The sequence below is a fragment of the Aythya fuligula genome, chromosome 2 (assembly GCF_009819795.1).
Source record: "Aythya fuligula isolate bAytFul2 chromosome 2, bAytFul2.pri, whole genome shotgun sequence".
Taxonomy (NCBI): Eukaryota; Metazoa; Chordata; class Aves; order Anseriformes; family Anatidae; genus Aythya; species Aythya fuligula.
The window spans coordinates 118,987,346-119,003,073 of NC_045560.1; the positions used below are offsets into that span (position 1 = coordinate 118,987,346).

The following is a 15,728-nucleotide window of genomic DNA, read 5'->3' on the forward strand; positions in this document are numbered from 1 at the left end:
CGGTTGGCCCTCCTGGCTGCCAGGGCACACTGCTGGCTCATATTCAACTTTCTGTCTACCACGACCCCCAGATCCCTCTCTTCTAGGCTGCTCTCCAGCGTCTCATCGCCCAGTCTGTACGTGCAGCCAGGGTTTCCCCGTCCCAGGAGCAGGACCCGGCACTTGCTCTTATTGAACTTCATGCGGTGGGTGATCGCCCAGCTCTCCAACCTATCCAGATCCCTCTGCAAGGCCTTTACACCCTCATTCGAGTCCACAACTCCTCCAAGTTTGGTGTCATCAGCAAACTTGCTCAAAATACCTTCTATTCCTACATCCAGATCGTTTATAAAAATATTGAAAAGTACCGGCCCTAAAATGGAGCCTTGAGGGACCCCACTGGTGACCGCCCGCCAGCCTGACGCATCCCCATTTACCATAACCCTTTGGGCCCTGCCCGTTAGCCAATTGCTCACCCATCGTATGATATTTTTATTTAGCTGTATGGTGGACATTTTGTCCAGTAGGATCCTATGGGAAACCGTGTCAAAAGCCTTGCTGAAGTCCAAAAAAATCACATCAGCTGGTTTCCCTTGGTCCACCATATGGGTGATCTTATCATAAAAGGAAATCAGATTAGTTAGGCAGGATCTACCCTTCACAAACCCATGCTGGCTGGGACCAATGACTGCTTTGTCCCCCAGGTGAGCCTCAATAAGTTTGAGAACCATCTTCTCCATGATTTTACCAGGCACTGACGTGAGACTGACAGGCCTGTAATTGCTAGGGTCTTCTTTCTGACCCTTCTTGAAAATCGGCACAACATTTGCCAGCTTCCAGTCTACCGGGACCTCTCCAAATTCCCAGGATCATTGAAAAATAATTGAGAGAGGTTCCGCGATGACGTCCGCCAGCTCTTTCAGCACCCAGGGATGAATCCCACCCGGACCCATGGACTTGTAGGGATCCAGGTGGAGTAGCAAATCCCGCACACGTTCAGGGTCAGTTGGGAGTTTGTCATCCCCACCGTCCCGGTCCTCCAGCTCAGGGCACCCTGGGTCCCGAAGCCCATCATCGGCATTGAAGACAGAGGCAAAGAAGGCATTAAGCGTCTCTGCTTTGCCTATGTCATTGTCTGTGAGAAGACCTTCCCTATCAAGGAGCGGCTCTATGTATTCTTTAGTTCTCCTTTTTCCATTCACATATCTAAAAAAACCCTTTTTATTTTCTCTCACAGACACAGCCAGCTTCAACTCTAGGTGTGCTTTGGCCACACGAACTTTCTCCCTACAAACACGAACTGCATCCCTGTATTCTTTCCATGACACCTGGCCCTCCTTCCAGTAGTGAAACACTCTCTGTTTCCACCTAATCTCCATTAGAATGTTCCTGGTCAGCCACGCTGGCCTCCTGCCCCGCCTGCCTGACTTGCAATATTTAGGAATTGATATAATACCCTAATATCTCCTCTTTATATATAAGTATCAGTTCTGATGTTGATTTAAAATGTCATTTTACCTTTTTTGTCTTCTTCTAAATAACCTGCCTGTCATAAACAAATTGAAATAGTCCAGGTTTGTTTGTTCTGTCTTCATGTTCTTACTATTGCCTTTCTTTCTCAGCACTTGCAGTATGCAAGGAGGCACTTTGAGCTGTAGAATTTAGTTCTTTCTGATTAAACTCTTCTACTGATGAGGGAAGAAGCTATTTCTCTTTTTCTAGTTCTTCCCTTTATTTATTTAGGGAATAATCACATAGTCAAAGCTGGTCCCATTCCTTTCTTCCATGATGTGCGTTAGCATTAGAGGGAATAGAGAACTCTCCATAGAATTAGATTTCTCAGTGGGAATGGCATCAGGCTGCCAGACAAGCTGCCAGACAAACTGCCAGACCTCCTTGCAGGACTTTTTAGTGTCCCTATTCATTACTGTAATTCTGATAGAGGGAGCCCCTTGCAGTCTGTCACATTTGCAGTGTGTCTTACTACAAAGAGAGTATTAATTAGACACAAATTCAAGCTTTCTCTTTTCTGCTTTGCTACTGATATGTTTTATGAGCTTGAGCAGCCTATTGAAAATCTAGATTTCCATTTTCTTGTTTTTAGTTGTGCAAGATGTTCCTCTTCTCAGAGAATGGGAGAAATGTTGTTTTAAACCTCTTCTGAGGTCCTTGGAATGATGATAGGAAAATAGAAAGCAAAATGTCAATACAAAGTTGACCTTACAATATGCTTTTAATTACACTTTGGTATGCTGGCTCACAACCACTTCCAAAATACATCATTTTTTTTTCCTTTACTTTTGACAGTAGATTGAGTCTGATAGACAAGTTTTTCTGAGTAGGAAGCTTCAGAAGATAGTGAACACTTTCTCTAGAAAGTTTGATTATTTGTAGTCTTAAAAATACCAATTAATAGAATGGTTTGAGTTGGATAGAATCTTTAAAGATCCCCTAGTTCCAACCCCCCTGCCATGGGCAGGGACACCTCCTACCACATGAGGTTGCCCAAAGCCCCATTCAGCCTGGTCTTGAACACTTTCAGGGATGGGACATCCACAGCTTCTCTGGGCAACATGTGCCAGTGCCTCACCACCCTCTGTGTGAAGAATTTCTTCCTAGAGTATAGTCTAAATCTACCCGCTTTCATCTTAAAGCTATTACCACTTGTCCTATCACTATACTCTCTGATGGGAAGAGTCTCTTCCCATCTTTTCCGTAGGACTCCTTTAAAAATTCTAAGGCCACAACGAGGTCTCCCTGGAACCTTCTCTTCTCAATGTTGAACAGCCCCAGTTCTCTCAACCTGTCATCATAGGAGAGTGGCTTCAGCCCTCTGATCATCCCTTTTGCCCTCCTCTGGACCCTCTGCAACAGGTCTGTGTCCTTGTGTTGGGGGACCCAGAGCTGAACGCAGTAGTCCAGGCAGGGTCTCACAAGGGCAGAGCAGAGGGGGACAATCACGTCCCTCACCTCAACAGGGCTACTTTCAATTCATTTGTTCTGACTTTTGAAAAAATGTGAGATTATGTAAGCAAGTGATAAGATAAGGGGACCAAGTGATAAGATGAGGGGAAATGTCCTCAAGTTGCACCAGCGAAAAAGGAGGGTAGTTTGAATATTAGAAGGAATTTCTTTACTGAAAGAGTTGTGCAGCATTGGAAGTCTGCCCAGGGAAGTGGTTGAGTCAATATTCCTGAAGGTCTTCAAGAAATATGTAGATATAGGACTTAGTAACATGGTTTAGTGGTGGACTTGTCAGTGCTAGGTTAAAGGTTGGATAAGATGATCTTAGAGGTCTTTTCCAACCTGAATGATTCTATGATTCTAAGCCTTTGAAATTATTGGGCAGATTATTAGAATTTTTACATTTAGTAAAATCCTAGTTTTATTCAAAAATAAGAATGGTGTTAGAATTGATAAAATATTTAAATACATATTCTGTATATTGTATCTTTCATCCAGACTGGGATCACAGTCTGCAAATCTGAAAAGATAAGCATGGATACGTGTGTTGCTTCTCTCTTTCATATAAATCTTATTTCTTTAACTGTTTTCTGTGAGATCAATATAGACTGATGAGGACAAACACTATTTGGAACCATCCTGCAAATGAGGGTAGCAGATAGTTAAACTAGTTCATTTCCTGTCAGTGTTACATTCCATCCATCTTTGCCAAGTCTGTTGGCTGTGACTCTGACTCGGTATCCAGGTATCTTTCATGTTAGTCTCAGATTTGTGTCATTTTAAGGTGAACTGTTTCCATGATTTGAAATGCAACAGAGTCCACAATTTTAGGACTTCAGTATTAGGACTGTGAATCTGGAAAATAGGAAGATATTTTAAGACTAGACTAGTAGTATTGTGGAAACTCGAAATATACAGAAACTATATCATGATCCTCTCTGTTTTGGATTTTACCATGTTTAATAGTTCATATAAATCATTATTCCTACTTTTTTATGTTAGAGCAAAGACAAGACTTGCTGTGAGCTCCGTGTTCACCTTCAACCAAATGGTTCTGCCATTCTTGAGTCAGCCAGGAACCCAGGTCACACGGTTACGTTCAATCTTCAAGGCAAAGTAGCTGATGAAACAACAGGATATGCTGGACTGTCCAGAGAATTTGTTGTGCATGTCAAGGTAAGGTGGGGGAGAGAAATTAAGAAGACCTTTTCTACAATTTACTGTTACAAAAGTAGATCACGTCTAATCAGATTTGAGGATTGCAGGCTGAAAGAGCCCACCAGGTGGAGCTAAGCAACAGTTTACCAGGCGTCACTTGAAGTTTTCCTTTACAGCTCTCGTGGGGCAAGTGATGACGATGCTGTAGCTGGTATATGTAAATAGTGTGGGCTGCATCAGAGAAAGAAACGATGTCACTCCAAAATGTTTAGCAAACCTTCTAAAAGTAGGAAGGTAGGTACATACAGGAGGGCTTGCATGGGAAATTACTTAGTTTAAAAAGAGAACAAGTTCCTTAGCTTGCCAAACTAATTGTGCTCTGAACGTTATGCTGTGCTTCTGAACAACAAAAAGCAGGGAAGCTGCAGAGCAGCGAAAGGTTTCCACTGTTCAAGTTGGTGTCTGCACAGAATGCAGCAAGTATACAAAGGCTGGATGTATGTTTGAATTACTTTGGACATTCACTTATGTTTTATACATGGGAATACATGAAAAAGTGCTTAAAATAACCTCTGTGAATAGTATCAATATCAAAGATAAACGTGGAGAAAAGCTGTGCTATTGACAAAGGGCTTCTTATCTCTCATCTGAAGGGTGTGTTTCATCATGGTGCTATCATTCTGCTCAACACAAGTCTCTGCCAGGCTCTGTCCCTCAGACCTGATGGGAGCTGCAGTGGAACAGGTCAGCAGCAGCAGGAATCCTACTGGAAAGTGCATAAAATCGGCTCTGGAGTCTGCATGTTTGAGAGTGTGAAAAACCCAAAAATGTACCTGAAGATCAAAGATGGCCAGTGTAATGGAACAGTAAGCAGTTCTTTGTATTACCCTCTGCAGATGATCTGATTAGATTGTTAATGTTAATATTTTTTAATTGCTTGGATAAAAATGTGGTGGAAGCATTGTTTAGATTTAAGATTTTTCAGATCTTTCCCTTCATTTTCCAAGGAAAGACAGAAAAATATAGCAATAAAAGCTATCAGGTCCCTTTTGCACTTAGTTGTGAAAATATGATTGTATTTTAAAATACTGAGAATGTGTATGTAGTTAAAATTTATTTGTTGCTTGATAGCTGATGACTCTGTCAAGATTCTGTTGTATTAATTTCATTATTTTAAACTAATTATACTGGTGGGAGTTTGTTTTAGAAGACGTTGGAGTGATATTGGCATCCTAACTTTAACTGAATGATTCTATTTTGTTTGAAATTAAGAACCTGTTTTTTTTTTTTTTTTTTGTCTGTTTCTTAATTATTATTTTACCAACCAGCAATGCAGATTTTTTTCTTGAAATGCCTCACAATTTATAAGTAGCCTGTATATGGAGGAATAGAACTGGGTGTGGAGGATGGCTAAAATATTCTAATTCTTGGACTAATAATATTTTCCATGTAACAGGACTTTAGCTAATGCATATTTACACTTGAGAGGGGAGAAAACAAAAACAGAGAGAGGAACATATTATTTTCTCATTAGACTTGGTATTTACTGTGTCAGTTTTTGTGTCAGTTTGCTGATAAGAACTGATATAATTGTTTTGAATGTGACAGAATATAAACATGTTGAGGGGCTTAAACAGGTATTTAATCTAAATAAATTGATGATTTAAAAAAACAAATAAAAAAAACTAATGAGTAATTAAGATTTAAACAACTTCATGTAGAGCTAACTTTTTGCAATGTGGTTCTGTTAAAATTAGTGAAAATTCTCAAAATTACTCATGATTTTTATTTGGAAGTTTAACCCAAGTGAGTATGAAATAGAGCCGTGTCCTTACTCAGGTCTGAGATCCATGAGAATTTTGCCATTGAATCAAATATACTCCAATTAGAGATCAGAATATTTGATCCACATTTTGGATATAAGCTTTCTGAATATTGTACATTTTTAGCAGTGTCCTCACCAATGGATGAAGAGGAGTTTTTCATGTACAGCCTACAGGTTTCTCTCTAGCAGTTTGAAGTTTTATTTTGAAGTTAAAATTGTAATATATGAGAGAGAATGTTCTCTCTGAGACACATTAAACTGGAATTTTAAAGTCTGTTTCTGGTTATTGTCCAGTAAAGTTTTCATATTCTGAAGATTAGTTGAATCATAGTGCTTTAGCCCCTGTTACAGTGATAGCTGTGTTTGTGTACACAGTACTTTTAAATCCACAAACATACCCACTTATCATTGTTAAGGGCCTGATCCTTGGAGAAATCTGAGGTTTTGATTGACTAAGGCTTTGAAATTAATGTAAATGCTATAAAATGCAGAAAAAAATGTTAAGAGTGAGTGGTAGTAGTATTTTGTGAAAAGAAGAAAAATATATTTGATAAATGTTGTTTTGTCATGTAGGATTAGCAAATCTGCACTATGTATAAATTCATACACACATCTTCTTTTTTCTGAAATGGATATTTTCAGACTCCCTAACCCTCTAAAAGCTGGTTAAGTGGGAAATTCCTTTGAATATATCCTAGACTTTGCCTAAATCCTAACATGATTTAGAGTACTTTCTTATGTGATCTTTCACTTACTTGAATTAATTGCTTGGTCTTTTTGTTCACAAAGGACTAAACAGAGCCAAGATGCAGGGTGTGTGTGTGTGTGTAATAGTGCAGCACATGATGAAGTACCTAAACTTAATCTGAATTGTCATTAGAAGATAGTAATATTCAAGTCTTAAGAAACATCCAGTTTGCCTATATATATCAATGTAATTATTGAATTCATGTTTCTGTTTTTCAATTTCTTAGGGCACGGGTGATGAATACTGTCATTTTAAAATTGAGAAAAATTTGGAAGCTGGATCTGTAAGTCTAGAATCAGTGCGAAATAAAGGGATATATGTTGGTCTCCTACCAGATGGTCAGACTAAACCAGTCATTAACATCGGAGAGAACAACATTTTTTTCTACCCACAGGTCATCAAATGTATGTGGTTTCTTCATATTCTAGCTTTACTTAGTGGCTACTGTTTCTGACCAACAAAATTCAATGCAAAAGCATAAAAGATTATTTAGACTATTTTCCTTGTTGTGTTTTAGTAATTTTAAAGATGAAAAGTCTGTTTTACACATTTTCTCCTATGTAGCTAGTTAATTTTGCTTAGTTTCTTTCATTTTATAGCAGTAAGTGATGCAGAAGAAATCTATTTTTTTTTTTTTTTTTTTTACTGAACAAATAATCTTTTGAGTGTGAGAATAGAAACAAGTGACAAGATAGAAATGGGTTTGACTTCCTGGGTCTATTCCCCATTCTGGCCAAAGTTTATGGAAGTCTGGGAAATACTGTCTTGCTGTCGGTTATATAACTCTTTCCCATTTATATAGGGAAACAGAAGACTTACAAAATGCGTTATGTAGACTTACAAAATGCCCTTGTGCCCTAAACAAGTAGGGTACACTTGGCAGTGTTCAGTATAGTTTCTTCTTTAATGGTGCTAATACATGTACTATCCCCAACTAGTATATTGATTATGTGATTCTTTTATCTCATAGTCAGATCTGAGAGCTATTTGCAGGCAAAAGGCTTGCTTACTAGACTGACCTCTTCTACTTCACTAGCTAGGGCTCAGAAAAGAGCCCTATCACACTCTGGATCACTTTCTGTCTCATTTCTTTTAGGAGAAAAATGCGTTTAATTTGGTGAACAATTCATAGCCAGCTGGCTGGGATTATAACTGTAGAAAATGGTGGAAATGCTATCTTTATTTGTTTGTTTATTTTATATGTTTATCTGGTGGACAAAGCCACAGAGATCAAGAAATTAAACATCTAATGAAACTGTTAAACTGGTCATCAATTCAAAATTCAGAATTCTTTCAGACTTTTGCCAGGCACAAGCAGAATGGGTTTATCTTGAATGCTTTGATCAGCAAAAAGAAAGTAACATACAACCTGTCTTATTACTAATTCTGTTTTATGTATTTTGTCACCAAGATATAAAGAAGCATTATCAAAGTCACTGTAATGGCATCCTTACCATTCAGTCCCTACTTGCTGCAAGGTGACAAGAATATTTCAGTCACTGTGTCCTTGTAGACAAAAGGAAAGGGTTTTTCTTTGTTACCTTTTTGGAAGAGCAGGTTTTCAATGGAAATTCTCAACAAAGCAGGGCTTACTGATGCTATTAAAATAAAGCTAACTGTTACTTTGTTACAGGCATGAATTCTTCCAAATCCTTGTTACTCAGTAAAAGGAAGGCAGCAGGAGCTAATATTTTCTATTAGAGCAACCAAGATTTGTCTGTTTGCTATTTCATATTATCAGAAATGGCCTCTAGCAGTCTTTATTTCAGCATTCCTACTCTTAAGAAAGGAAATATTGGGGGAATGGAGAAGCTGATCTTGTGGAAAACTACATTTGAGCAGGTCATTTCATTCATATATCTATGTTAAATTGCTACTTAGATTTTCAAAGCAGTAAATGAATTGGTACATCATATTTTTTCTACTTTTTGCAGCATGCTGCTAATAACAAAAGCCTATTACTAGTGGCTCTGCACAATACAGAGAAAAGACTTTGGTGTCTATTGTGTTGAACAATTGAGAGATCTATTATTACTGTTTGTCACTGAAAATGTGGGAAGCTTCTGAGCATAAAAAAGCAAATGATTTGTAGCTAGTGACAGAATTTACATTTGATTGTTTCAGTTGGCCGGGAAAAGCCTATGGGAACATCTGCTGCACCCAATCAAGAAAAGAAAGGCTTCAGAGAATCTGAACGCCAACCAGTAAAAGCCCAGAAGCAAATATCTCAAACCCCCTCAACTTTTCCACCCTCAAGTAAGCAATAGTTAACAAACTAGTTCTGATACAACACTTTAGTATGTTGTCCTGTGTGTGTTTGCAGTTACTTATCTCAGTTTTTCTAGACTGTTGACTTATGCATACATACAATATGAACACACTACCAGTTACTGTTTTTCTAAAGTGCATTGGAATGTGGTTCATTGGTTAGGTAACAATCAGCATGTAATTGTTGAGTATTTACGCATTACTGTTTTTCAAATTCATAATTATCTATCATAAGGACTATTTCCGTGGAAATTAAGAGGCTGATATCATAAAGAGCCCGATCCAAACCTCACTGAAAGCAATAGAATATTTCTCTCACTTACATTTTCTGCTTTATAATTCACTGGGGGAAAGAGTAAGGTTTTGGTGAGCTTCATGCTAGCTTTATATATATGTTAAGGAAGTTAAGAATACTTAAAGAATGTTCAGACTGTTATTTCAAACTGTATCTGGTGAGATTGTCAATGTGAACCAGACACCAAGTATGGAATAATTATTCATAGGATATAATACTGGGAAGAATTTTAAATAAATTGAGTTGAAACAAAACATTCTGCTCGTATTCAAAGTATAGGTAAGGATTTTTAACACTTACTGTTAATTATTTCTGACAAAGTTATTTCTAATCTTAGCTTAAAACAGATAATTTCAGCTTCCAATCTATCAGACCTCATGCGGTATAATTGTGTAACAAAGCCTTCCCAAAATGTTGTGGGTTGTCAGCATGTAATTTGATATGCTGAATTTAAAACTCATGGCAACAAATTCACAAACCGTAAAACCTGTTATCAAAGAAATAGGATGTTAGGGTCAGATACAAAGAAGAAATATCTACCATAAAATTGGTTAGGTAAAGTCTATAGCACTTTTTTTAGAAGTATTTCTGACACTCATACATGTGGACTCTGCTCATGCAAAATTAATAGAAATATCAGTCACCCTGCCTTTCAAAGAAAATGCTCAGATTTTGTAAGATATTTTTACTAAGAATGCTTTAAAGGTTAGCTGACTTCTGATGTTTGGGGTGCGCCTTCAGTTTTTAAATTGATATTCATTAAATACTCATTTGCTTTTTTTATAGAAGTGACATCCAGAAAAGGGTGAGGTTTGTAGTTAGTATGCAATCCAGTGGTAGACAATATTCAAACTCAAGATAGATTAGCTGTTATGCTGACCAGGCCATCTTTATGACAACAGCATTTGCTAGCTAACAGCTATTTCTTGGTTGCTGTTTTCACAAATAATCACTGGTTTAGGATTAATTAAACAGAAAACTGTGCCACAGCAGTGTCGACTTCTACTGTTGCAATGTCAGTTCTCTGTTCCTCAAGACACTTCTACCCTACAAAAATGCTGGGACATACCATCATCCGCTTAATAGCTCACAGAACAGAGGATTAGAGTGACAGTCAGAAACATGTCAGCTAAAATGAAGTGGGACCACATCATAGACACCAGACTAATCTAATGTACTGCCCAAGTCAGAAGGGAAAGAATATATATGTGATTAGAAGATCACAGAAAGGCTAGGAATGTAGGAGATGAAGTGGATGACATGAAAAACTGAACTCAAATATTTTTAAATCTTCTGCTATCATGCTCAAAATCAAGCCAAAATCAACAGCCCTACTGACAATATAGACTTGTATCATGTTCTGTATAAACCAGTGAGCAAGCAAGGACCTTACAAGATTTCCCAAATGGCTTGGTATTGGGGAATTCCCCTTTGCTTTTTCCTTTTGTTTCTGAAGTCATGCTTAAATTTCAGTAGTGAAACATGAGGGTGCGTATGCTAGTCAAAGTAAGGAGAGAGATGTCATCAGCTTCTACGAGGTAAACACAGCCTGTGACATTGAGAACAACTTCGTGGTTTGACATTAACAAATAGTATCTCTGAGGAGTGATTTCTATACCCTGCATGCTCCTTTCCCATATGTCTGGAATACTTTAGTTACTATTAATTTTAACACATTTTATTTACAAAGATAAATAAGACACAAATAAAGTCTAATCATCATTTCCATTAGGTTTACATTGGAAATGATGATACACAAGAGTGTAATAAAATACATCAATACATAAGCCTCTGCTCTAGAAACTCATTTTTCTGATGCTTTATTTCAAAAGCATCTCTCAATCATATGGTATTTTGGGACCAAATCACTCTCATTTTGTTTGAGATTTGGGATAAGTAAATTAAACAACAATGCAATTTTTATGAAACTGTGGGAAGGATTGTGACTTCTCCAACATTCTCATGAAGGGCTATCAGAATGAATTTTTGTTGCAGTGGAATTATATCACAGTGCCATGAAGTGTATAAAATCCCATAACTAATCCAGAGTAACCATCAAATCCTCTTTTCAGATTGGAATATTTTTAGCCTCTAGCAAATCAATGTGACTGATTTCCATTTGTGTGAGTGCCAGTAAATTACAATGCAAAAAAAACATCCCAAGTTTGTGGATTGTTCATGCATTATAATTGTTTTCAGGAAGTCATAGTTTGTGCTTGCAGTAGGTGCTTTGGATAGCAGTAGCCCAAGTATAGAACATTTGTATTTAGTATACAAAGCAGCCTGGGATTCCTTATCCTTCTTGACTGCCTGTGTATTTCATGAGACTTTTCATGTTTTCTGGGAAATACCTGTGGGTCACAACTTACACCTGAAGAGTAGGATGTGGTGACAGGTAGCTGAAAGGAAATTTAGCTTCTGAGTTACAGGTTAGGAACTAGGAAACTCAAGTTACAGAAAGTAGTGTTTCTTGAAGAATGCTAAATAGTCAATTTCTCAAAAATATTTATTGTACCAAAGCAACTAGTTTGCTTCTGTTGTTTCTTCAGTTACTGAAATCCAGGTGCCATGAAGATGTAGAATCTGTTGTTCATAAAAGTTTTGTAAGAAGCAAGTCCCAAGGATTCAAATTGGCTTTCCGTTTTGTCTTCACACTTTTGTTTTATTGTAAATAACAAAGTACAGTCCAGTGAATTTTACAGATCTCTACCGTAGGCATTGCTTTATTTTGTTTAGTATTTGCAGTGAGTTTTGCTGGGATGGGCTCTATTTTCTGTGTTTCAGACTGATGTTATCAGTGTTGATAACACATCAATGCTTTATATATTTCCAAGCAATGCTTGCACAGCACTGAAGCCTCCACTGTTTCTCACTCTTCCCCACCAAGCAGGCTAAGTGTGAGTAAGAGGCTGGGAGAGGACACATCCAGGACAGCTGACCTGAACTGACCAAAGGGATAGTTCATAACAAATAAAGTTCAAATATTCTCAGCTACTCAGGAGGATTTTTTTTTTCCAAAATAGCTGTTCCTTGGGGACTGACTGAGTATAGGTGCACTAGTGGTGAGTGACTGCTTTTGTGTCACTTATCTTTTGTGTTAGATTTTTTTCCTTCACTTATTAAACTGTCTTTATCTCAGGAAAAACAAACAAACGAATGAAAAACAGCCAGAGCCAGTACAGCATTTTAATCAAGCAAATAAAAAAAAACAAAAAACAAAATATCGTTGGGTTAGAAACTGGCTGGATAGCCGGGCCCAAAGAGTCGTGGTGAATGGAGCCAAGTCCAGTTGGAGGCCAGTCACTAGTGGCGTCCCCCAGGGCTCGGTGCTGGGGCCGGTCCTCTTTAATATCTTCATCGATGATCTGGACGAGGGCATCGAGTGCACCCTCAGTAAGTTCGCAGATGACACCAAGTTAGGTGCGTGTGTCGATCTGCTTGAGGGTAGGAAGGCTCTGCAGGAGGATCTGGATAGGCTGCACCGATGGGCTGAGGTCAACTGCATGAAGTTTAACAAGGCCAAGTGCCGGGTCCTGCACCTGGGGCGCAATAACCCCAAGCAGAGCTATAGGCTGGGAGAGGAATGGTTGGAGAGCTGCCAGGCAGAGAAGGACCTGGGAGTGATGGTGGATAGTCGGCTGAATATGAGCCAGCAGTGTGCTCAGGTGGCCAAGAAGGCCAACGGCATCCTGGCTTGTATCAGGAACAGCGTGACCAGCAGGGCTAGGGAGGTGATCGTCCCCCTGTACTCAGCTCTGGTGAGGCCGTACCTCGAGTACTGTGTTCAGTTTTGGGCCCCTCGCTACAAGAAGGACATGGAGATGCTTGAGCGGGTTCAGAGAAGGGCGACGAAGCTGGTGAGGGGCCTGGAGAACAAGTCCTACGAGGAGCGGCTGAGGGAGCTGGGCTTGTTCAGCCTGGAGAAGAGGAGGCTCAGGGGTGACCTTATCGCTCTCTATGGGTACCTCAAGGGAGGCTGTAGCGAGGTGGGGGTTGGCCTGTTCTCCCACGTGCCTGGTGACAGGACGAGGGGGAATGGGCTTAAGTTGAGCCAGGGGAGTTTTAGGTTAGATGTTAGGAAGAACTTCTTCACTGAAAGGGTTGTGAGGCACTGGAACAGGCTGCCCAGGGAAGTGGTGGAGTCACCATCCCTGGAAGTCTTCAAAAGACGTTTAGATGTAGAGCTTAGGGAAATGGTTTAGTGGGGACTGTTAGCGTTAGGTCAGAGGTTGGACTCGATGATCTTGAGGTCTCTTCCAACCTAGAAAATTCTGTGATTCTGTGATATGTAGTGAAGCAGCAACATGCATAGTGATGCACTGGGAATTCTTCAACAAATCAGAATCAGTGGCTTTTTATGAATCCCACAGTATCCTAAGTGAATTTATACATTTAGAGCCTCTGGCCTCAAAAGCTTGGTTCATAGAAAGCCCCTTAACAGACGAGGAATGAGTTTTGGGATACAGAAGAAAATTAATCTGCAGTGCAGATTATAGTTAACATATTAACTGTATGTATTACTATATATTATTATCATCTATTATAGTTAGCAAAGAGTGTAGCCATATGAAAAGGCCAAATGAAGAACTGTTCAGGAATCCTTGCAGGACACAGTATATATGCAAGTGTTGGTTCATCTTTTCAAACTCAGGGCTTAAGTCTATCTCTTGTGTCAGAACAGATCATAAGTATTGGAGGGCAAGAACTCCCTGTTTTGCAGAAGACTTCCTGGAGTGTGTAGAGGTGATTTTATAGTGGTGCCATTACTGAAAATTATTGTTCCAGGTATCTGATGTTTGCAAACTCCACTGTGACTAAAATACTCAAAATTAATTTCCTTCACCCCACGAGAGTCTACTTTTTCATATTTCAGTGGTGTCATTTGACATCCCTGCAAATAAATTTTTTTTTTTTTTTTTAATCTCAAGGGTATATGAAAGATCACCAGGTGCTATTCTCAAATTAAATATATGTTTCCTGAAATTATATTTGCTCAGTCATTAAAGCTATGAATTTTGCTAATAAAGTGGTACTGCACTGCTGTTTCATTTATGCACTGTATACTTAAGTGTACAGGCAACGATAATACTGTAAAGTACTCAAAAAAAGCGCAGTATAAGTTAATACTTAACTTGAAGAAAGTTAATTTCCTAAACCTTTTTTTTTTTTAATCTGAAATTAAAATTGTCCCTACTTCTGGACATGTTTCTGTTAATAATGTCCCAACACAAGACATTGGAAGAACATTTGCACATAATTCTACTCATTTCTAAATGTAAGAAACCAGAAATGTCAATCTAATGGCCATAATTCTACACTACAATATCTTTACTTTAAACCAGAATACGTATAAAGAATAGGATGAGGGAGACGTTCTTTTCCAGTTGAATACCTTACCCAATCAGTACATTTTGGTGTAGTCAAGAAAAATAAATCAACCTTTTCAGACAATCTCACTTGCGATGAAAAAATACAATCCCCTCTCTTTTATGGTCTCCTTATGAGCTGAAGTTACAACAGTGACTGGCAGTTTCATGTCGATTTTCATCTCCCACTAATGTTTTGTATTTCACAGAGGAAATGAGAAATCCCCAAGGTGGTGAGTGTCCCCCTCCTTCAGCTGATGAATGGAAAGTGTCAGTGCTGACAGGAAATGCAGGAACTCAAGTAAATGTCACTCTCTGGATATATGGAGACAGAGGAGTATTTGGACCAATAACTCTTGGCAAGGACAACAGAAAGCAGCTGTTTCTTCCCAGGCAGGAGGATGAATTTCAGGTAGCTAATGAAGGCTAAGAACATTATTTTATTGTGTACCTTCCCAAAGCCTATTCTGTCATGTGAAAAGAAGTGTTTTTCAGTTATGTTTACTGCATAAAATAAATCTCTATCTAATCTTTGTGAGTTCTGCATTGAATCAGCTTGGTGCATATAGTTAGCACTGAAAGAAATATTATTTTTTTTTAACTCCCTCTACCAGATACAGTAATCAGAACAGGACAATGGCAGGAGTAAATTGATTTCTCTAAGGCCATTGATTTGAAAGTAGCTTTAGAAACTATCCACTCTTAAACAAATCATATGTGATGTAAGGCTTATGTATCATTTAGTTATCTTTAGTAATGAAATGTTCTTGTGTACAGTTTTCAAAGCATACTATAAAATGGATATCGTGGAGCTAGTTCAGTTAAGGAAGATAACTGAGCCATTTTTCAGCCACTGTATTATAAATAGCTGGAATACTAGAAGATTTACCAATCAAATTACTGAGAGACCAATAAACTACCTGTTATCGTGTTATTAAAAAAAAACTTTTGCTATTGTTTAAGAATAATCCCACCTCTATTTTAATAGGAAGATTATTTCTAGATATGCTGAGAAGAAATTAACACCGGGGCTAAAATTTCTGTTTTGTTTAAATCTTTCTGTCTGAGAGGCATGTGACACATCACTGTCTTCAGTTAACAGTGAAGTGTCTGTTTCACTTAAAA

At 38.4% G+C, this 15,728-nt stretch overlaps 1 protein-coding gene across 1 annotated transcript in view; it reads left to right on the forward strand.

Moving 5' to 3' along the window:
- RP1 (RP1 axonemal microtubule associated) overlaps positions 1-15,728 on the forward strand; it is a 189,763-nt gene that overhangs the window by 33,180 nt on the left and 140,855 nt on the right. The window contains exons 13-17 of the mRNA XM_032182911.1: positions 3,958-4,119; positions 4,755-4,967; positions 6,901-7,078; positions 8,799-8,930; positions 14,813-15,015. Of these exons, the coding sequence (XP_032038802.1) occupies positions 3,958-4,119; positions 4,755-4,967; positions 6,901-7,078; positions 8,799-8,930; positions 14,813-15,015 (888 nt within the window). The remainder of the gene's footprint in view (positions 1-3,957; positions 4,120-4,754; positions 4,968-6,900; positions 7,079-8,798; positions 8,931-14,812; positions 15,016-15,728) is intronic.